The 23221-nt window shown below is 41.2% G+C and overlaps 2 protein-coding genes across 2 annotated transcripts; both read right to left on the bottom strand.

Moving 5' to 3' along the window:
• Positions 1-4557: 4557 nt before the first annotated feature.
• Positions 4558-8696, bottom strand: fgf4 (fibroblast growth factor 4). Its single transcript, XM_018667872.2, has 3 exons — positions 8256-8696; positions 6851-6954; positions 4558-4740 (listed from the first exon to the last, which is right to left on the bottom strand). The coding sequence occupies exons 1-3, from the start codon at positions 8650-8652 to the stop codon at positions 4564-4566; spliced, it is 678 nt and encodes a 225-aa protein (XP_018523388.1). The 5' UTR covers positions 8653-8696; the 3' UTR covers positions 4558-4563.
• A 5558-nt stretch (positions 8697-14254) lies between these two features.
• Positions 14255-17411, bottom strand: fgf3 (fibroblast growth factor 3). Its single transcript, XM_018667871.2, has 3 exons — positions 16978-17411; positions 16038-16141; positions 14255-15705 (listed from the first exon to the last, which is right to left on the bottom strand). The coding sequence occupies exons 1-3, from the start codon at positions 17219-17221 to the stop codon at positions 15322-15324; spliced, it is 732 nt and encodes a 243-aa protein (XP_018523387.1). The 5' UTR covers positions 17222-17411; the 3' UTR covers positions 14255-15321.
• Positions 17412-23221: the final 5810 nt, after the last annotated feature.

Genomic DNA, 23221 nt, shown 5'->3' with positions numbered 1-23221 from the left:
CCCAAAAAGCTTGGAGAAAATATTGTTATGTTATGTTTCTATGTAATACTCACCAGAAAAACCAAAGGTGTCACATGCTGTAATGGTTGTAAATCCCCCAGAGACAAATATATGATTTTGGACAATATAAAAGACAAACAAGAAAGAAAACAGAGAGGAATTTCACTTCATGTACGCTAATGTAACAGAAACTTGAGTTTCCTTGAGGAGGGATTTATACAGATTTAAAGTGAGGATGGACTGACTCTGCTGCATTTCTGTGAATGTACATGTCTGTCTGTACCAGTCACATACTGGATGTTGAGATTGCATGTGCATAGTGCGAAACACTAGCACATTTGAATCACCATTTCTCTATGAGGTATAGAAACTTTGACTCTTGATTACTTACAGTTGCTTCATGTCATGTATAATCCCCAAAAGCCTAACAATTTAATCAACATACTCAAGTAGCACAGTGTCACACACACATATTTTTTTAATTCTAACAGTATTGTAACATAAAAGAGAATCTTATCACAAAAATACAGACACACATCTTACTTTTGGAGAATCATAATTTTATTGTCAACTTCCCTTAAGTTAGACTTTAGCCATGTGCACAGCACATACAGTGTAACATTTTATTAGGCCCTGTATAAAACTACAGGACAGCTGATAAAAGTAGTTGATACAAAATTGTTGTAAGACCACAGGACTCAGAATCATATATAGTAAGGTATCATCTCATCACTTCGCAATAGAAAATCTTCCTCCTGAACGCAAACGTCCAGACAGCAGTTAGAAAGAAATACATCAACAGTTTTCAGCTCATAGACTCATAGATGTATAACAACCAATTATTTCTACTATGGTGTTTGTTATAAAAGAAGTATGTTCGAAGATACACTCCCTGATACATGCCCAATACCACAGCAAAATTCACAGATGTCCATGTTTTAACTTTAAAGGGTCAGTTCATACAAATTTTTTAAAATGTTTTTTTCACGTTCCTTTACACAGTTGAACAAATTATATGCATGACTACAGACACCAATTTGGGTGATATGATCCCTTAACAGTGACATGAGAGGAAGTTTGCGGTGCTGTTGGGCAGTATAGTAGAAACAAGAGTTTATCTTAAGCAGCTGCCTTTCTGTTCCACCATGTCTACACAGTGTGAGCAGCATATTAGCAGAACAGCAGCAGTCACTCTGGTGCTCTGTCTACACAGGAGGTGTTCAGGCACAGAACTGAGCTGTAGGTCACCCATGTTTTAGAATTATTCAGGCCACATTTCTGCGTGTATAGTATGTGAGCGGTTACACAGCCTGTGTGCACAGCTGGACTGATTAAAATAAGAGCACATCTGTTCTGTCAGATGCCCATGAGATGGACAACTGAAAAAGTGTAGACATGCCCATGCTGTCAGAGTCCACAAGGTTAGCATAGTGACAGTCAACCTGCTGTTAACGATTTGGACCCTGTGAGCAGAAGGTGTGCTACACCAGTCACAGACTGCTGACTTTGGAACTGGTCTTACTTGGACTGTAGCTGAATAACCAAATGAGCAGCCAGCTTAGAGGGCTCGCCCCGGGTCAGTGACAGAGGCCAGAAAGGTATTCTACTGTAAACATGATGCCTGCCATGCAAAGCAGTGACACCTGAGAACACTAAGCCCAGCTGTGAGCACCAGATACACCAGTATACCTGCATGTATCACTGCTGACCAGCTGAGATTTTGGAGTGGAGATTTAAACTACTTCATTGTAAGAGGAGATGTCACAGTGCAAGCAGATGGTGGCTTTAGAACTTAATCTGACAATTTGACATGTAGATCACAGTGCTGGACCTGCAGAGCTTAGATCAGTCTCCACGTCCATGCTTGTTTGTAGGAATCACGGCCTAAAGCCACTGCAGTGACAGTTTGCATGATATTTGCTTGTGCTATTTGCAACTTAATACCTAGCATGTGGGTTCAGCATGGCTGGCTTCTGCACTAATGCATCATCACTTCTCCTGAAGGCGCGTTTGCTCAACAGAGAAAACAGAACAATCTCAAAGAGGAGTTGGGCAGGTTACAATAAATGTATATGGAATGTTGAAACTGAGATTTCAAACCTCTAAGATGAAAGACTGAATAAGAAACAAATGCCAGAGCATAGCTAAGAAAAAAACAGAAATTCTGTCAAATGTGGTCACCTATCTCTCACCAGTCCTTTTTCAAACCTGGGTTGTTGACGAATGTATTCATTGATTGCAGCAAAGCACATCAAACGCACCTCATGCCTTGAGACAGAATCTTCTCCCCAGATCTGTTGGTTTAAAACTGTCCCCCCCCCCCCCGAAAGGAATACCAGCACCTTCAGTTACTTAGAGGTTATATTTACAAAATATATAAAGAAAAATATAGGGTTACTGGCCCTAGCATATAGTACAGTCCAACAGCTGTCCGTAAATATTTCTCCCATGATTATCCTTTCTAAAAGTAAATCACAGGGTAAAGATAGCCGGAACGTGACAAGGCGCAACTAGGACAACATGGCCACCAGAGCTGGGCTGCAGTCAACTGCAGGGACTCACAGAGAGACAGAGAGGAGACAAATACAAGAAAGAAGGAGTCTGGGAAACATGTAAACTGAGCCGGTACATGGGGGCATATATGCTGTAGGAAGTTGGAGTAAAGTTTGAAAAGTGGTGTTGGTTTATAAAAGAGAGGATACACAAGAGGGAAATGGAAATTGGTCGTACCGGAACTGCGCCAGTGTTTGTATCCTCAGCAGAATATTTCTGTGAGCCTATTTTGTCCTGAGTGTGTTGTTGTTTATCACTACACATGGAAATGGTGAGGGGAAATACACTTAGTAAATGACACTGATGTATAGCCTCAGAAATTCCTCTAAAAACTGAAGACCGAAGACCGTGCTTCAATTTACTAAAGCCAGTAAAGGAGCAGTGCCACATTTTGGGAATTATACTCAGTTGTGTCAGTCACTGATGACTGATATGGCTCTCATGTCTGTGCACTAAATATGAAACTACTGCCAGCTGCCAGTTAGCTTTGCTTAGCATAAAGACTTGAAACAGAGGGAAACAGATAGCCCGGCTCTCTATGAAAATATGTCTACCAACACCTCGCTTAACTCACTAATTAACAAATTACATCTTGTTTGTTTAATCAATACAAAAAAGTGTAAAAACAATGTGTAGCTGTTTTACAGGGGGTTATGTGCTGGACTGTTTCTTTGCTGGGTGCTGCTACTTCCTGTGAACCACACAATGACATTTTAAAAGGTATTATGAGTTAACTGGTGAGCTTTAGAGGTGCTAGTAGGTGACTTTTGTTGTAGTCTTTATGTTAATCTAAACAGTTGCTGGCTGTAGCTTTATATTTACTGCACAGACTTGACAGCAGTATCAGTCTTCTCATCTTAATCTCGGCAAGAAAGCCAGAAAGTGTGTTTCCCAAACACTGATTTAAACATTCTTTAAATCTAAAAACATATAAAAGTGTTTTTAAAGCAAAGACTCTGTAACTTTTGCAGAACAGCAGCCAAGGCTGCTACAAGTGAAAATTACAGTAGGAAAAAGGTAAGGTTCACTGTGTATGAATTCAACTTCCAGTCGTAAAAGTAGGACTGTGTTATTTCTTCTTTCAAAAGTTACACAGTATTGTTTTAAAAGTGAAGGCAAAGATGACTAGGTGAATGACATTTTGTTGGGGAGACAGACAGACTGTGGCACAACACAGGCAATAAAGGAAAAATCTGTCCAGTTTGCATTAACATGTCCTGAGTGATGCTGCTGAGCGGTCTCTGCTGTCCTGCGTCAGACCCAGCACACAAACTTATTTCTTCCATTCCATAAGCTATGGGACAATCAGAAATAACCTGACATAAAAAATAGATCTATTCCGCAGTCAAGGCTATGGTTTCTCTGTTGCATTTCAGCACTTTGACCTTGCCTTTAAACTCCCAAATTCCCTACTAATATAATGTCAAAGAGGATGCCTCTCTCCATCGGCAGTGTTATAGATCTGACTGAGATTGACGGCAGAAAAGTTCAGAGTTCACTCCCCTGGCAGAGCTATAAACAGACCAGAGGAGGTTGTGGGGGTTCTGTAACCCCCCCTCGCCCCCCCACCCCTCACCAGCAGTAAGATGATACTGTTTCAATTAGGGCCAGTACTACACAAAAGAGACGCTGTGTTGGGCAGTCATTACCGCTTTGACACCAAAGACACTCACGCCTAATTTTTTTAGGCTAAGACTCAAAAAAAACAAAAAACATTCAAAGACAGGATTTCATTCAGTAGCAGCAAATATCAGATAAATTAGAAAATGAAAACAATAACCTGTTTAGCATCTCTGACCACCCCCCCCAACCCCCCCCCGGGTGAAAAGACAACCCCTCCTTAAAATACAAAACTGTTGTTAAACATAAATTAAAAAATTGTATATATACATAGCAAAATGATACACATGCATAAAGCTTGGGGTGAAAGTGCATCATAGATTGGAGTGCCCCCCCCCCCCCCCCCCCCCCCCCCCAATCTCCATACTGAGGTGAAGTCTATTTATGAGGCTAGATTCTTGGCAAGAAATGTGTCACAGTCATGGCGGGTGACACTCGGCTTCCTCTTTTTGTTTTGCCGTTCTTACTCAGGCCGATGTACATCCTCGGGTAGGCCACCGACTCGTAAGCGTTGTAGTTGTTGGCGAGGAGCTTCTCTCTGAACTTACACTCGTTGTTGTAATGCAACTGGGAGAGACAGGAGAGAGGCAGATGGAGGAATTATTCAAAAATGCCGATTGTTTGAAGGCAGAGACAAAACAAAGATGCCGGGACATTATTTGGGGGGGGATTCAAGTCTGTATTGTTCGTTGTGATTGCTATCAAACAATTGCTTTATTTCTGACTGCAGGGGCTATTGTACAGCAGCTGTTTCAGTCAGAGATTTACAGAAAAATGGGACTGTGAAGCAATGAATGATGTGAGCGAAGCAGGACCCGGGACACCATGCTCTCTGATTGCGCTGTTTTCTCTCAGTGAGTGGAATGATAGCTTGTGAACTGGGAATCAAAAGGTTCTCTCCAACTCCATTAGTATTTAACTCATCTCAGAACTACATGGTGCCAGACCCTTCCCGGACTGTATAAGGCCTTGTCTGGCCCATATATTGGGGGAAACACGGGAACACTGACTATTGCTTTATACGGCTTCATACTTAAACAGTGTTGTATTCTTTTAAGAGCCCATAGGTGCTGGACATCTGGGATGTCCACATATTGATGCTCAGTACCCCAGAGCTGGAAGAGTTGCACCAGTTATTTGTAAGTCCTTCCTAAATCCTTAACTAGTTCATTTCAAACTGACTAAAATGTCTAGAGGAGATGTCAGTAACATGTAAATCAGTTTCTAGAAAACATCTGTAGCACTGTCACAGCAACTTCCTGAGCTGTAACTGTCAGAGATGACAATTTGGTGGGACAAACCATTAAATTAACTTTACTGTTCATTGTAACCCTTCACAAATAAAAGAATGATTTCAATTTTCATGTACATACATAGAGAAATGTGTGTTTTTCAGAGTTAGTAGTATTAATGCAGTTTAAAGGGACAGTTAGTGGGTATTATCTGATTTTGCTAACCCTAACCTTCACCATTGAGCCAGTCTGACAATTCTAGCATTATGTTTTGCATCTTAAAATATGTTGTGTTATTTCGTGAAGTGTAATTTAAAACCTTCATGTTTACCTCGTCATTAAACATAATTTTGATCAAGTGTCAGCTCAAACATGTCAACCATTTTCCAAATAACTTCTGTCACTCTTCAGTCTGAACAGGATATACTTTCTGTTGATACGAGCTGCGGTAAAGTAAGCGTTGCTCCTGACTGTGACTGAGAGTGAATACTGATTAACAACTATACTCTACACGAGAACTAGTTTCTATGTTGCAACTCATTTAATTAGTATTTAATTATCCATTTCTCTAGTGATGTGTAAATCTGTTACTACAGGACCTGCTCCTGAGCTCCATCCAGATTTTAGGAAGTTCCCTGTGAGAAAACTGTGTTTCAGTGATTTAAAGCTTTGTCCAATATTAAAAGGTCCTTTTTGTGGTAAGTCCTTTGCTCCAGACCCTATTGTGCAGTTTTCATTCAAGTTTTTAAGTGTGACTTTACTGACATTACAAGAAGTCACTTATGAGCTTTCTGGGACTTGTGATTTTTAACAGCCTGTGAGGACAATGGTGACTATTTTATATCTATTATTTTTAAACGTAATGTATTAAATTTTAAATAATAATAATAAATAATTATTTAACGATTTATTTCAGCAAACAAATGAAATATTATTTAAAAATAATTAAAGAATTCAGTATTTGCAGAGACTGATTTGTCAACAGATTTGAAACATCATTTATCACTTAAACATTTTTACAGGCTTGTTATTTTTGGTGTTTGGTCAAAATTGGGGAGTAAGAGGGACTTGGACCTGATCATCTTTATAAACGCATGTTTTGCTGCATCTGTTAACAGAGCAAACAGTTCAACCAAGTGTACTTTAGTAACAAATGAAAGCTGGAATTTTGTCTTAGTCTTCATCAACACTGTGTGTGTACTTGTACTTCTATCTTTGTGAGGACCAGACCTATGTCAGAGTTAGGGTTAGGTTAGGACTGGGGTTAGACATTTAACTGTAATAGTTGATGTTATGATAAGGGGCTGGGGAATATATTGTGTTAATAAGTGTCCTCACAAAGAAGTACCAGTTTGTTTGTTTGTGTGTGTGTGTGTGTGTGTGTCCATGTGTATGGTGAGAATGGAGCAGAATGAGGCAGTCAGCGACGGTGTTTGTACACTTACAGATCCATATAGCTTTCCTCGCCGATTCATGGCAACGAAAAGTCCACTGCGAACTCCCAGCAGAGTCACCACTCCTCTCTCCACTGGAGAGATCTGCAGAAGACCTACAGGGAAAACAGACCACATACACTGAAATATACCGGTCTGATGGAAGAGAGCGCATCAGAAAGATAAAGAATTCAGTTTCTATCTAAGATTCTAGTCGTATTTCATGTTTAAACAGTGGTCAACTATTTATGGCTAAATACCCCAAGTAGTTTCATTTTTTCATTGTCCATATATTTATTGGGTTTGACAAGTTGTGGCACTAATCAAGAATGATCTCACTGTACATTTATTCATTTATTCATTAAACAAATGATGTCAGTACAAAGTAGTGGACTGAAACTGGACACATTTTAACATTAAAGTAAGTAATATAATAACAAGACGTCTGTGGAGGTAAATGACATTAAATGCAGAGATATTTAAAGGTTTAATAAACCCTGCTGATGGCCTTTCTCACTTGGCCTTGACAGGTTGCTGGGTTACAGCAGACTGTGTGTGTGCCTTTTGTTTCTGCTCTCATCTGAAAATGCCTTACTGTGGCTTGAATTCCTCAGAGATTTTCTGTAATGTATCTCTCTGAATTTTTATGCCTTGTCTCAAAATAGTACAGAGGCAGCACAAAAAAGACAACAAGCTTTAAGTTCTCTCCGAGGCAGCATGTCAATTCCACAGCTCGTTTTTTGTCACTTTAAGAGGACCACAATTCACAAACAGGGGATGACGGGGATTAGATTTGACATGTTAGGTGAATAAATGTTTGTTATTCTTCGCGTCTGGAAATGTGAGGCCGTGTATGAGCGCTGGGGTTAATCTGTCTTAACAGATGGGGAATCTTGCGCTGTGTCCTAACTTTAGGAGCTGGCTGGCCGCTGGCCTGGATCACAGGCGAGCTCTGGTTACACACAAGGCGGAAAGCACCGGCACATACAGTACTACGTGCTGAGGGGCACTACGGAAGGACTCCAGATGTTGGCCACCAAGGAATGGATCAATATCTTTAAGCTGTTCACTGACTGACAGGATGGAAAGCATCTCCTTCAGTAGTGAGGAGAGAAATAAGGTTTGGAATAGGTGTCAGCAGGTGGTAAAACGTTTTCATTAAGTGCATCCTGTGAAGTTACTGACTGAGCACATGATCAGTATAATGTTGTTGTAGTCATTTAGCTCTGAGAGAGTTCTTTTTTCTTAAAAGCTCATCAAAAAAGAATTCCTCAACTTTACATGAACATTTGCTTTTATTTTTTAAAGCAGCTACACAGCCTACTAACTGTGAGGTGTCCCACCAATACACGTGTTAAAGGTGGAGAAATAAATGATCAGCAGCTGATTAAACCAATAAATAACTGATACAACTTACTGTAACGATTCTCGTTGTGTACCCCCGTTATTCTGCCGTCCGGTAACACCTGAATATGAAAGCCGATCCCCACGTTGCAATAGAGGCGCCGCAACCTTTTAATGCCCAGGAGGTAGTCGCTGTCTCTGCTTATCTCCTCCCGCTTCTCCCCCGGGATCCGCGCCAGGGACCTGGAATAGAGAGCCTCCCAGCGGTCCGCCGTCCGGTTCAGGCCGGGGGCGCATCCCGCCAGTCCGGTCACCAGGCCCAGGACCAAGACAGTCCGCAGGGCCGCCAGCGAGCCCATCGAGGGTCTGGCTCTGAAAGCAGCCTCCCGGCGTTTGCCTTTCCAGTGAAACGAGAATAAAAAGAAGAAGCAGCGGCGCGGCAGAGAGGAGCGTGTGGAAGTTGCGCTCATTCCCAGACCGACAGGCGCACTGGCTTCAGCGCCTGAGCGACATTGATCTGCATGGGCGCTGTGCAGCCATGCCTCTATATTTATACCTGCAGACACATTACATCACAGCTCCGCACTTAGAAGGAATCTACAAACTACGTTTTCACATTCAGGCGCACCAAACACAACTGGGGGCTATATTGAAATCAAATAATAGCCGTCTTATCTGAAAGCAAAGCAGGAGTTTGCAGAAAATAACTGAATAAAAGCGTTGTTACAATAAAAAAAAAACTCCTTTGTGTGAGGCTTTCATTATCAGCTGCAGAATATCATAATTTATGTATGGGAGGATGTAAAATAGGAAACGGCCAAGTTAACAGACCGTGATGTCGAGACAGGAGACAGTTCTATAAATGAACAATAACAGGAAAAAACACAGGTCCAATTCAACCAAATGAAAAAAGCGCTAACTTAAGACTGGTAGAAGGGAAACCATGTCCCGGGCCCTTATAGAAAACAATGGTAAGACTAAATAGAGAGTTTGCAGCATGATAAGTATGTTGTCATTGTTGGCAAAAACTTTACAAAGTTCTGACGTTACAACTGAAACACTTATTAAGTGTCTTAATTGTCATAGGTGTTTATAGACCATGTATCTCTCTCTTAAATAAGAGGGATTAATACATAAATAAACTTGCATGATATATATCCTGCCAAGTTTACATCTTTCTTAGAAAGTCTTGAAGCTCTTTATTTCAGTCTTCACATTACAAGAGGAGCATTTGTTTATTTGTTTCTTTTCAGTTCTAAATGTCAGCCATTTTTGCTTAATATTCAAGGATGTTGTGGATGACAAACACCCAGTGTGCTTAACTATTTATCTGCAGATACCACCTTAAGACTTTTATTGGCCTTTTATTGGCAGTATCAAATTGATGCAATAAATGTGTTTTAAAACAATATAACACCAGTGCTATAATAATAGATTTTTGTTTAAATGCTTTGTTGTTCGAATTCTGATAACTAGCTGGTGTCATGGCAGCATGTCTTTGATGTGTCATCCTTGACAGTCTTTCACATGCAGTGGTGCATTGCTTTTGATGTTCATTGAAATAAACCAAACAAAATAGCTTGCCCTCCTTTTATTCTACCATTTCATCATTGCTATTATCCCTGCTATAAATCTATGCTGAGCACTAACATTTACCCTGTCTGCTGAGAGTCCCATTATTTATCTCTGTGTTTGAGGACTGAAGGTCTTCCCTGTCCATCAGCCCAGAGACAGAGACAGAGTCCTTTGATCTCTGGGGTGGCTCAGTCCTGCTCCTCACTGACCACGCATGAAATGTTTTCTCACGTTCACATTCGGCTGATCCTCAATGTACAGCAACATTGTTTCTTTGTGTGCTGCAAAATGGCTCATGAATGCAGCCAGATCTTAGAGACAGTCCTGTGGTGTTGAGGCCCCTGGTCAATGACTACCAAGCTCCAAAAATGGTTGACATACCAGCAAATCAATAGGACCCAGTGTGAAGGGCTAAAGGACCTTCAGGATCCATGAACCAAAGGAACAGCCAGTGGTCCTATAGACCTCCAGGATGGCGAGGATCGGCATAAAAGTCACCATATCAATGGATCTCCAGGAAAACTCGTGGACTGCCGGACCTTCAAGACCACTGATGGGCTAATGTACTACTAGATCTCCAGGACCACTGATGGGCTAGTGGACAACCAGTGGGCTAATGGACTGCTGAACAACTAAAGGATTGCTGGAACCCCAAGGCACCTGATGGACCACTACACCTCCAGAATGACTGATGAACCACTGGACCCTCAGAACCTTCAAGCTACTGAACCATGTCACTTATCAGGAATAGGAAACCTGACATAAAAAATGAAAATCCATCAGGACTACATAACAGCTAATGATTAGCTTGGCCACTGGCACAACTGATCAGTCCTTGAACCCTGAATGACAGGACACACTGAACCTTCAGGGTAGCTGGTAGACCCTAAACTCATAGGAGGCAGTGACTGATTGACCACAGGCCATACGCCACAGACAATATTGGCCCTCCATAAAAATCTGAGTTGGTTGGTTCAGAATATCCCTGGAAAGGAGGACCTGAAGATATTTGTAAGCTGAGCAGAACAGCAGGTCCTGTGCTGTCGCTGTCCATGGTTCTGTAATTCCTGTTGTCACTTTAAAATAAAAGTAGGTTAAAAATATTTATCTCCAGTCATGCTGAGATTTGTGAGTTATGTATGACTTTATTTTTTGTTTATGTTGTACCGAAGTCATTTTGGTTTCAGGTTGCATGTACACAATGAATTATGCTGAGGGAAAAAGGTTTTAGATTTCACAGGGTGACAGCTGCAATTCAGAGCTTAAAATGTCTCAACATTCAACAGAAGCATTCGTCGGCTCACACATTTGTTATTTCCAAGCCTATGTACCACATCCTCTCATAATTTAATAATAGAGGACAATGACAATGCTTTTTGAAGACACTTTTAATCAAAAAGCACTGTCACTGATTGTAACCACAATGCAACAGCACCCTCTCTCTTTGTGTTTATGCTTGACAATCTTAAAAGTTGGATGAACCTCAGAAAAAAAATCTTCCAACCCTAAAATGATGGTGTACATAGAATGAGCTGTTCTTCAGGGTGTTGTGTTCATGAAAATAAATTCAGTTACTATTGGGTGAGTTCAATCCTTAATTTCTTCCTGCAATTCTTTCCCATATTCCTTTTCAATTCCTCCCATTTTTATGTTGCTGTAATAATCAGCTACTATTGAAACCAAACCAAAACAAACAAAAAGTCAAACCACATAACATATTACAAACAAAACATTATTCTGTTCAGATTTCCCTCGGGATTAATGTCACACATGTGAAAACCTGTTAGTGAATGTTTGTATCTAGTGTCATGTTCTGTATATCCAAACAGAGGAGGAGGGATATTTCCTCTGATATTGTTGGCACAGAACAGTTGGATGCTGGCCAGCTAGACAGCTGTCACTGGACTGCTTTCAGGCTAGATTCACCGAGCGACTTGTAGAGGTGAATTTGTCTACATTATGCAATTCCCTGTGGAAAACAGGCAAACTGATGAGATTGCTTCTACTAAGCTTTATTTATTTATTTATTTGCCTTAAAGTCCTCACAAGGTCTTATGTGGATGAATTTCTTATTCAGGCTTATGTGCAGTATTTAAAAGGAAAGTCAGTTTGTACCTGTGTTCATCTATTGCTCAATATTTTTAGTTTATTGGTATTTTTTCAACAACGTTTTTGAAAACCAAATTTGTTTATTCTGTTATAATCATGTGGATGCAGACTGAAACATCACTTTGGTCATGCTTTTCTGTTACATCTAAAATGTGACTGCTTTTTTCCTGTGCTCTAACTGGCTGTGAATTGCCTGCAGAGGGCATTGAGCTGCTCTGACAAACTGAGCCTGGCCAAATTAGATGCTAATTGACACATGGCACAGAGCCACCAGGTGTCTGGAGGGGAGACAACTATCTGCCTCTAGGGGTCAATGTTTACAAGTGAACACTACTGTACTGCAGTCACCTGCTACAAGCTGAGAGCCCATGTTTAAAATGTCATCACAGTTAAATAGCACAGCTTTATCTCTGCAGAATATTGATACTAATAAAACTTTTAAACTTATAAATCTTTTACAATTTGTGTTCTACTGTAAAGCAACCACTGTTTTGTGCATTTATTCACCATCTTTGCACTTTGTCAAGTTGCAATATTACAACAAGATTCTTTTTCTTAATGTGTAATCATGATAAGAAAATAAATGAACTGCCCTCAGTTCCTTGTCACATCTTTGTGACAAGACACTTTTTTCTGTTTGAGCAGTGATATAGAGTTCTACTGTAACTGATTTGCTGCTTGCAGTGCTGGCAGGAAGTGGGAGCAAATGTTTTTTCTCTAAAACCTTTAGTCAATTTATAAATGTTGGTGAGTCATTAATAAATGCTTAATAAGTTGTTAATGCATAGATTTTGCTCAAGATCCTCTGTAGTCACACATAAACTACCCTGTTTTCTACAAAACACCCAAATTGTGTTCCTGAGAAACACCTAGCATCACTCATCTTAGGTTAATATTTCCCACTAATTCCCAGATTCCTTAAGCTGTGGTGAAAACGATCCTGTGGATCTTGTGGATTCTGTGGGCTTGGAGTAATTCACCTTTTATGTAATTCATGACAAAATACTTTCTGAGGAATCCTTACCCTTGTGTCCCATTGGATATTGCAAATAAATGTCATTTTTATTGCCCAGCTCATAAATCTTGGTAGGAAAAATCCTTCAAGGGGATGTTGTGGATACAAGGCATGTAGGAAGAGATTTGGGCGATAAATGTTGCTAAATTAAACAAACAGGTAGGGAGTGGGGGCCACAAAAGGCCCTAACCTCTCTAAAGTCCTGCATTCCTGTTGAGTAATATTAGAGTCTGGCATTCATAACAAGCCATAGCAAGGTGTTACACTTTGTATGACACAGTTTCTGCTTTCAGGAGGGCCTGCCTTGTTTATCGACTCTGTGGCTTTTGGTCGGTGCTTCAAAAAAAAGCCCAAAAGTCTCAGGCGGCATTGCTTCCCAGGTCCCCCTTGGGAGGAGCTATTGTCCAGGGCAGGAAGCCTCCCCAGCCTGCAGGTATAGAATGACAAGGCTTTATATGCAGCTACCTATAGATGGGAGTGAGGCAAGGCAAAACCTGAACATCCAAAAGAGTCCAAATGCTGCTTGTGATGAATTTTGCATTGATGGTTGTCTTTGTAGTTTCTGCTTGGCTGTGTTGCAGCAACAGGTGGGCACTTAAACAAATGAGCTGCAGCAGGGAGACATGGATAATGTCACATGGAGGAGGAGAGAAGGAGAAAGGTTAGGATGTAGCTCTAAATGCACAAGTTGTTGCTAACCTGGTGTTAACACCCACACCTGTCTACTACATCTCTACACAGGAGAAATATGGCACAGCAGCCTGTTCTCTCTGTAATCCTCAATGGGAATATTGACACTGGCTGGAGAACAGATTTTCCCACAAGTCATTATTATACTATGTGTATTATAGTACCAAAAGTTACTCAGAAACCATTAAATAATCCTGAGGTTTGTCCATTTACAGTGAACTGACTGACTGTGTCACGCGTGTCACAGCTGTTAATTTATGGTTAAATGAAATATAAATCCGGCCTATCATTTGAAGCAGATGTGTTTAAAAGATTAGCTGTATGTGATTAAGGACTTGCAAGGAGGCATGTTGGGTCTGGTACTGCTGTTTCACATGTGATGTTAAAAACAAAATGTCCTATTGTGTATTTCAGATGATGCAGAGTTGTTGGAGAGAGAATGGAAGAAATACAAACACAAACTGAACGGAAGAAACACAAACTGAGACTTCATCAATTTCATTTTCCACACCTAAAAAGTATGACTTGAATTTAACTTTGAAAACCAAATTCCTGATTTTTTGAAATAGTCTCACCTTGAGAGCGTAACATTTCTTAAATACTGGCACATTTTGAAAGCTGTAAAATTGCATTTTGTGTGATTTGTAGCTTTGTACTAGTTAGGTTTGGTTACTCAGGTTGGCAACTGTGATGTAAAACATCCTTTTCAGTATTTTAACATGGAAGTCCATAATTCCAAGTCATAATTGAGATCTTACATTAAGAAGTCACTGACATACACACACGGGTTCAGTGTTCCACAGCTGCATTTACCTCGTGACTAAACCAGAAAACACTTTGAAAGAGGAAACAAGACTCAAGGTCTGTGAAGATAAACTTTGCCTGTGGAAACAAATAGAAAAGTTGGAACATATGGGCCACTTGTTTCCTTGTGTCAATATGTGTTTTATGTTGGAACCAGGTGGTGAGTGAAAACTATGAAACAAATAGCAACACTGGTAAAATGCAAGAAATAGTCTTATCAATAACTTACAACACAGGCACCAAATAAATATTCATATCATTAGTAAAATATACAAAGTACTTTCAGTTTACAGACAGTAGACTATCACATTGTAAAAATGTCACACCAGATCCCATCTCACACTGATTTTCGCTTTGCCTCTTAATGTGATTCTGAAAAAAAGTGCTTTGCTGTGTAAAGTCCTCTCTTCAATATCCGACATGTTTGTTAGCACTTCAGAATAGCAAAATATACAGTATACTGTTTGCCATTTTAGCTTTTGACAAGTGAAAAGCTACAGAGTCACTGTACATGCGTACTGTATTTAGAATAATAGAACCATGTTTGAAAAGTTTTTAGCTCTGTGTGAAGTTGATGGTAAAATGCTTGTACAAAAGAAGAACTTTTTACAAAATAAGATTGAAGTTTTCAACTATATTAATACATATTTTACAAGACAGTAGCATTTTGAAGAAGTGAGACATCAGTAATTAGAAGATTATACAGTTTTGTGTGTGTCTCCTGAAAATAGAATATTCAATACATGTATCCCACCACTTGGGGTGGCCTTAGGGTCTTTTCTTCTTCTTCTATGGATTTGTTCTTAGTGCATCAATGACAAAAACGTCCGCTAATCCAGAAGGCAGCATCCAAACAGTTTTTCCACATTGTCCATTGCAATCAAGCTACAGTATGTGCCGAGGTCAGGGGTCCATGAGTCAGAGGACCATAGCTCTCCCCTTTAGCTCAGTCACCTCGCTGTTGGCCCCGGCCTTTCCTGGCACGATGCCGGCGTCTTCGACGTTCACTGCGGCCTCCGTGGTGATGTGTGTGGTGCTGTGCATTCTGACTGTCTCTCAGGCGCCTCACCATCTCATGGTCCTTGTTGCCCAGCACCCGAGGCAGGAAAAGGGAGGCTTTGTCTGTGCTTCGTGTTTTAAAGCCTCGCCGTGGCCGACCTTTGCCGTTAATGGAAACGTACCACTGGCGTTTGGCGCTGGCTCGCCGCTTGTTGCTGCTGCCTCCCCCTGGTGGCAGTGGCTGCTCAGTGGAGTGGTGGCGGGACGCATAGGTGTTGTACCCCAACTCATGAATCCGCTCTACAAACTCACACTCTTTGTTGAACACTTCCTGGGGAGATGACAAGGAGGGAAACAGTGAGTCACATCAGACAGCTTGCAGTATGTTTTTGATGTGAGTGTTTCTACACCACTCAGCTCTGTATGGACTCCCACAAGCCCGACTGCCTTCATTATCACAAACCAAATCAGCCATAAAGTAATACAATTTACACTAGATGAACATGTCAATTCACAAGGAGTAAATGTTACATGAAAGCAGAGTTTTCTGCCTCATCTTCTTTGAGGTCTTCAACCTGCAGCTTCTGGGCTGGTGTCTAACAGGAGCTATATGTGCTGAAGAGGAGGTGGCACATTAGATAATGGGATAAAATCAGTACCCACCGAGGCATAGAGCCGGCCTTTATCATTCATGGCCAGATATCTGCCAGAGAAAAGCCCTTTTATGGCCACGACACCCACATCCACTGCTGTGATTTCCATGATGCCTGCAACGCAGGGAAACATACAACTGTTATATGACATAACATATACATGCTGTAAGGCTGGAAAGGATCTTTAATAGAAGATTGAATATGGTCAAACATCCTCAGATTTTTCTCCATATCTTCTCTATAGACCTATTGATAACTATCTATCTCCATACATACATACACACACACACACACACACACACACACACACACACACACACATACATATATAGGTGTGTGTGTGTGTGTGTGCGTTCGTGCGTGCAGGGTGCTAAATGAAGACACCAAAATAAATAAACGTTTGTCAAAGTAAATGAATTCATTTCCGCTTGTATTGGTCACCTTAGCGCCTCATTCAGTGTGTTTATTGGTTTTTTTTAATCAGCGCTTGATTAGTCAATGACCTATTCAGCGCTGTCGAAAGGCTCTAATGGTCCCTGATAAGATAAATACATCCGTCAGGACAGCGCCTTTGTCCCGCCTGGATGTTAATACTTTGGCTGATACTTGTAACAGAGATTAACCTGCATGTCGGCAGCTTTGCACACACACACACACACACACACACACAGAAAAGTCAATAGCCAACTCCGGAGCGCTTCACTGAGTAACTGACAGTGAAACAGTAAATCCTGATAAATTCATCTGATCAGAATGTACAAATGTAGGATGACATAAACTGAATATGCTTAATGTATTAAAGTATATATTAATACATCTGAAATAATATATGTATATTCATTTCATTCCACCAGTTTACATTAAAATGTTTGCATATGAGTTTATTTTCAAAAAAAGATCACATAGTTTTGCTTGTGTTCCTTGAGCGTTAAACGCGGGTAAATACTCACTTAGTGGGTTGTTTTCCTCCAGTGATCCATCTATTTTCCCATTAGGATGGATCTGTAAATGATATTTAGTAGCACAGTAGAGTTTCCTGCGTCTCGGGGCTCCTCCGAGGTGTTCGTACACTCCTCCGCGGCCCCCGGCGTCCCTCCGCTGCCGGGGGTCGCAAGAATGCCCAGGGGCGCAGTGGGCCCGAGATATAACGGGATCCAAAAGGCTCAGCAACACCAGCAGAGGTATTATCAGCATCGTGGCATGGCCGGGGAGCGACGATTGTGGCGAAAAAACGGAGAACTCCTGTTCGGCTCTCGGGGTCCCATTAAAGTGTCGGGGCCCCAACGCTGGAGAGTTCCAGCACCGCGCACATACGAGCCCGTGAGACACCGCTGACAGCACAGCCGACCCCTAGTTGGGAATCCGCTCCTCGCCTCTGCTGCTGCTGCTGCTAGAAGTCCCTCCTGTGGATCTGACTGAGAGCCTCAGTTCAGACTGAGCACAGATATAAAAGAAGCTTGTGGCGACAATAGGCTGAACTCCGACCAATTGATACAAAGGAAAGGGGGAGGCAAAGGTATCAGCCTTGTGTGAAGTGAGAGACTGGCGTGGATAAAATTACATAGTGGCTGAGTGTGGAACAGCTCTCTCCTCTGAACGCCTTCTCTGAAATATCTTAAAAGAGCAAGTAGACATCCCACACTCTACGGGCAGACTGAGCCTGAGTCAGTCTCTGCAACAGGTGAGGAATAAGACGTCCTAGACGTCCTAATAATAATTCAATTACCTTAATTTTAACCAAAAAAACCAAACAAAGTTTTGAAATGAAATTAATTTCACTGATGAATTCTGGCATTTTAGGTGTCATGGACATCTGGGGCTTCTCCTCTAATTTTTCTCACACTGGAGGATTTAATTTGGACACACAACTTGCTGAGATAATAAAACAAGTTTAGCACTTTGACTTTTGTGTGGTCCACATCTAGATAAAGTATAAATTCATTCATTCATCCCTATCAAACAGGTGCTTGTCAAACATACACAGTAAACCGGTCAGGACAGGCTGAGGTTCAAAGTTTGTGTAATTTGTAATTTGCCTTGAATGAGAGCTCCTTGCTGGCAGCACATATCCTGCGCTCCCAGAGATCCACAGAGTTCTTCCAGAAGTGGTGGCCAGCTGCCGCTCCAGGTTAACATGGAATGAAATCCAACTTCTCTCAGCAGTTAAAAAGTTCACTGCCTTTACTCTTAAGTATTAACATGCTCCTTCCTCCTCCTGACCTGCACCTAGCATTGCCTGCTAATACTATGGGTAGTTTCTGGTTAAGGTAGTTTAAGACAAAAAAGATAAACAAATGTTCAGTCACAGGGCTCAGTCACAGTCTCTCCATGTGCTCTTCACACCACAGACTCTCTCTGCTGCACGTTATTCTTTATCCTTTACCCAAGCAATGGATTGTCCCAGATTTTTCCCATCCTAATGCCCCAGCTCTGGCTAGGCGGCAGCCGGTGGGCGGAAGAGCAGCAGGCTAAATGACTACTGCCTAAATTGCTTCCATCTTGGTCGCATTATGGTTTGCATTCTGGTAATTAGCACCATCATCTACAAATCTCTCTGCCCTTTGGCGCTGCTCCACTGCTGCTATGAAGGCCTCTGCTGAGAATCCCCTGGAGAGTCGACGGTTAATTTGTCTTCCCCTCCCATACATCACCCAGCTAGCTGCCTCTGTCACTTTATTTACCCCGATGATCAGAAAAAGGCAGCTCTTTTAATTACAAATGTGTGCACATTATGCCTCAGAGACCCCTCGCAAGTCAGACAACACACCAAAACATCAGCCAAGCCGTGTGTATCTGAGGTTGTTCTGGTGGCCATTTCTAAGTGAGACGCTCTTGATGTGGTTAAATGCTGGAAGAGGGTGGAACCTCAGATGTGGTGTGCTGTTTCTCTCAGAAACTATTTTAATTACGTTCCCTTCCACGCCGCCCACATAGCATCCCAGCAATAAGCAGGGCAAACGCTCTCAATTTGTGAGGCACACGCACGCACGCACGCACGCACGCACACACACACACACACACACCTTCCTCTTCACATTAGGATAAGTGTGTGTTGTTGTTTTTCATTATGAGGGATAAAATTTCATTTGTAACATAGTACTAGATCCAAGTTTTAGGCCTCATTCAGATCTTGTATCCAAGTAAGATTGCAGGGATCAGGATAGTCTCATGTATGACCTCAGCACAAATCTCCACAATTCAGAGCAAAAAAGTTCAAACTTTTCATTTTCAGCAGCAGGTTGCATCTTCAAAGGTAATTTCATGGTCGCACAGATTTCTACTTTCTGCTGCTTTCTGCTTGTGGCCAGTGGCCAACACAGTCTGTTCAAACTTTCGATTTGAACATTGTTGTAAGCCTAAGCAAACACTTATATATATGTGTTTGCTGACTGCATCCCACATATTCTGGACTAACAGAGGATATCTGTGGGATGACAGAAATACCCTTGAAGATTTCAGTGGGTTTTTAACAACATCATGCGACAGAATAATGGGGTGACATATGACACAAGGTCTAAAATGTTGGATCGGATCTGAAACACACCCATGGAAATGCATAAATTCATTTTCCGAAAAGAGAGACCTGATCCAGAAGTACCAGGAGGGAATAAAAACATCAAAACTCCCATGTATTTGTTTATATGCCTGTCAATCCTATTTTTGCCCCTTGCACAAACAATACAAGGATTCTGCAGCCAATTTAATATTTATGAATAAAGTTCCAAAAAATACTAATAATCATTTGAAACATCTTTTTCATGTTGTGAGTAGGGTTGACCATGTGACTAGTACCCAAAGATCCATTTGGATCCACTTCGGTATCAGACCTGTGGCAGTAGTACAAGAGCCTTGTATTTGAATATAATTTTGATCTGGTCTAACTTGGGTCTTGGTAATGTCCACAGAAGTGTACCCTTTAAGTGCTAACGTCAAAAATGGGGCTAGGTTAGGGTTAGGACATCAGAGAGCATCTCAAATGCATCTTGAGCAATCATTTGTGTTTGATTTCTGCTCACTTTTGAATGTGGGGAAACCTGAACTCCAGCTAAACAGTAAAAACACATTTTGAAGAGAGAGAAGAGTGCTGTAGCAGTTGTTTGATGCCTTGGTTTGAGTACACACTTTAGAACTTTGTTCGAGTTGTTTGGCAGAGGCAAATCAACTGCATTTTGGAGCATTGTCCAGCTATCTACACAATACAAAGTTGACTAATTGGTCCTTCAATGTGGCCAGGGAGCCATTCGAGTTCACATTACACTGCACACTTGCATTCCTGACTGCCTCCCAGTGTGGCTGGAGTGATCAGATCCCAGTGCATTCTCAATGCATTCTGGACACATTCACACCTGTGTTTAGAAGAAACAAGACAATGAGCAATGTTTTTGCTTCAAGAGAAAAGCTTAGGCAATTCTCAATTATTTACTCAACTGAAATATTTTCAACCATTCCTTTTGCCATCATCTACTTGACAAAATGAATCTAAACCCAGCCACACGAAGTGCTTTGACACAAAACCCCAAAGCATACATTTTAACTTTCCCTTTTCTCTCCTGCAGCCATGAATGAAGGCAAGAATTTCAGGGCTCCTTTTTTAATTGACCTCCCCAAAATTCTCCCCCCACCACCACCCCAAAAACCCTCTTGGCACAAAAGGGTTTCTTTTCTGCAATAATACAAAGGTTATTAGCCAGGTCCTTTTCTTGCCCCCGCCCCCCCTTTTTTTTAGTGGAGGAAAAAGGAGGTACCAGTAATCCAGAGCAAATCAAAATGACCTTTGAACCCTTTCTGCTGTACTTTTTCTCATGGGCAGATTTCTTTGGTGAGGCGGTGATCAGAGGGCTGAACCCGGCCGCTGCCTCTCGTCTCCTGACAAATCGCTGCTGAGCCTCTTTTGTCCCCATGACTTTGATCTCACCTGCTTGTCAGGCGCTTCAGAAAGAAGTCTAGTACAGTTCCAGCACACAGCAAACAAATTGGCAACTACTTTATTCTGCCTCCTTCTTTCTCCATCTCTTTTATTTCTGCTCAGCCCAGTTCACTCTTCAATATGGCCATGTTGGTTGATTAATGGTGTGTTCCAGAGCCTCCAAATACAACAAAAAGTCACAGTTTAGAATGGTTCTCTTTGGCAATATTATTAGCAATCATTCTCACTTTTACTGGATTTTACCTCAGTGACCTCTGCTGAAAAGGAGGCTCAAGAGCAGATGATAAAAAACAGACACTAGTGTAACAAGAAAATGTGGAGGGTAGAAATTCCTATAACTTAAAGTTGAGATTTCAGGTTTTCTCAGATAAGCAAGAGAGGCAAATTCTTGAATTTGTCTACAGACCTTTTTTGGCTTTAAAAGTACATTGTTTTTTGGAAAAGGTAGTTACTAGCTAGTGTTGTGTTTTATATGGGTGTTCTCACACCCAAAACTCTGGAAAAATGTTTGTGTTTTTGCTACAATGTTCACATTTGATCCGGCTAATTTTGGTTTCACATTGTAATTTGACTGAGACCACCTCTTTCAGTCAGACCACATTTTGGTCCTTTAGTCTGGACTGTGGTCCAAGGTACCTTTCATGCCTGTTATTTTGGTTTGCACCATATAAAAGCGTCATATAACTTTATGAAATTCATCATGAAATAGCCATCTGAATAAAGATTTTTTAAGTTTTTGCCCGTAGAGTGATTTAGATCTTTTATCTGTTTTGAAGTTTTGTGTTTAAAAAGACTCTTTCTGTCTGAAAGTGTTAAGGTTGACTTGAAGCAAAAGACAAGATGTGTTGTTTCAACCAAAAGCACAATCTTTTCTAAAACCTTAGTATCATAAAAGTGGTTATAAGAATGTTACATGTTCTGGGTTGGAAAAGATGTGCAAGTGAATGTAACCTTGGCAGCGATCACATTTCCTTTAACACTTATTTGACAAAGTAAATCTAGAGCAGGACATGAACATAAAGGATGGGCTTGTACCATACAGGAGTTTGCGGGTTCACAATCTTTGACTTAGGGAGGATAGTACTGAAGCTTCCACTTCCAGTCTTTCGCAGCAGCAAAGTCTCAACAGTGGACTCACCAACTTAACATTTGTTAATAAACTTTTTTGTTTGTTCATATTGTTGTCATCATATACCAGGTGGGACTAAGAACTGGTGTGTGTGTGTGTGTGTGTGTGTGTGTGTGAGCAAGAGAGAGAGAGAGAGAGATTAGAGTGGAGGGCTAACACAAGCCTTTCCTAATCATAAGAACACTGGATAGGGACAATTCTGCAATAGGTGTCATTGACCTATCTCTGATCTGTAAGTTTTCTTGCTTTCTTTTTTTTTTTTTTTTTTTTTTTTTTTTTTAAAGACCTATTCTCCCTGTGATATTGCAAAGACAGGAACACCATGTATTGTAGGTAATGATCTTGGTGTGGCCCAACATTTGCAGGGAAAACTAAGTTTGCTGACTTGATCACAAACTAAACATGAAACATGACACACTCCTAAAACACAACAACAAAATGTACACTGTAAAAAGGTAAGAGCCAAAGGAAAACTTACAAGCACTGCAGTGCTAGCTCAGCTAGACAACATTGTAGCAGTCTGTCAGGAGCCTCTTACAGTGATACAACCTGATCCTTCATTAAAGAATTTGTAGTCTGTAGCTCTTTGCCAGGCTTGCTTTATTATTATATAGCAGCAATTCGTGGTCCCCAGAGGATGATCCCCTGTTTTTTCATCTAGTACCACCATGAGGGTAACATGTGGGGCTGAGTGGAAAACTACTGGATGGATTGTGATGAAATGTGGCACAGTTGTGCAATGGTTAGCACTGTTGTCTCACAGCAAGAAGGTTCTAGATTGAACCCTGGTACAACTGTGACTCTTCTGTGTGGTGTTTGCATGTTCTGGCTCCCTCCATGCAGGTTAATTGGTGACTTAATTGCCTGTAGGTGTGTATGTGAGTGTGAGTGGTTGTTTGTCAGCCCTGTGATAGACTGGTGATCTGGCCAGGGTGTACCCCACCTCTCACCTAATGTCAGCTGGGATTGGCTCCCCCAATGACCCTGAGAGGATAAGAGGTTTAGATAATGGTTGGATGGATTGTCAGTGGCATACTAGCATAACTAAGATGGTGAATGTGAACATTACACTAGTAATGTGAGCATGCTAGCATGTGCATGTTAGCATTTAAGTCAAAGGATCACTATGTTCTAGTAC

The sequence above is a fragment of the Lates calcarifer genome, linkage group LG2, assembly GCF_001640805.2.
Source record: "Lates calcarifer isolate ASB-BC8 linkage group LG2, TLL_Latcal_v3, whole genome shotgun sequence".
NCBI lineage: Eukaryota > Metazoa > Chordata > Actinopteri > Centropomidae > Lates > Lates calcarifer.
This window is presented reverse-complemented; position numbering and strand designations above follow the sequence as displayed.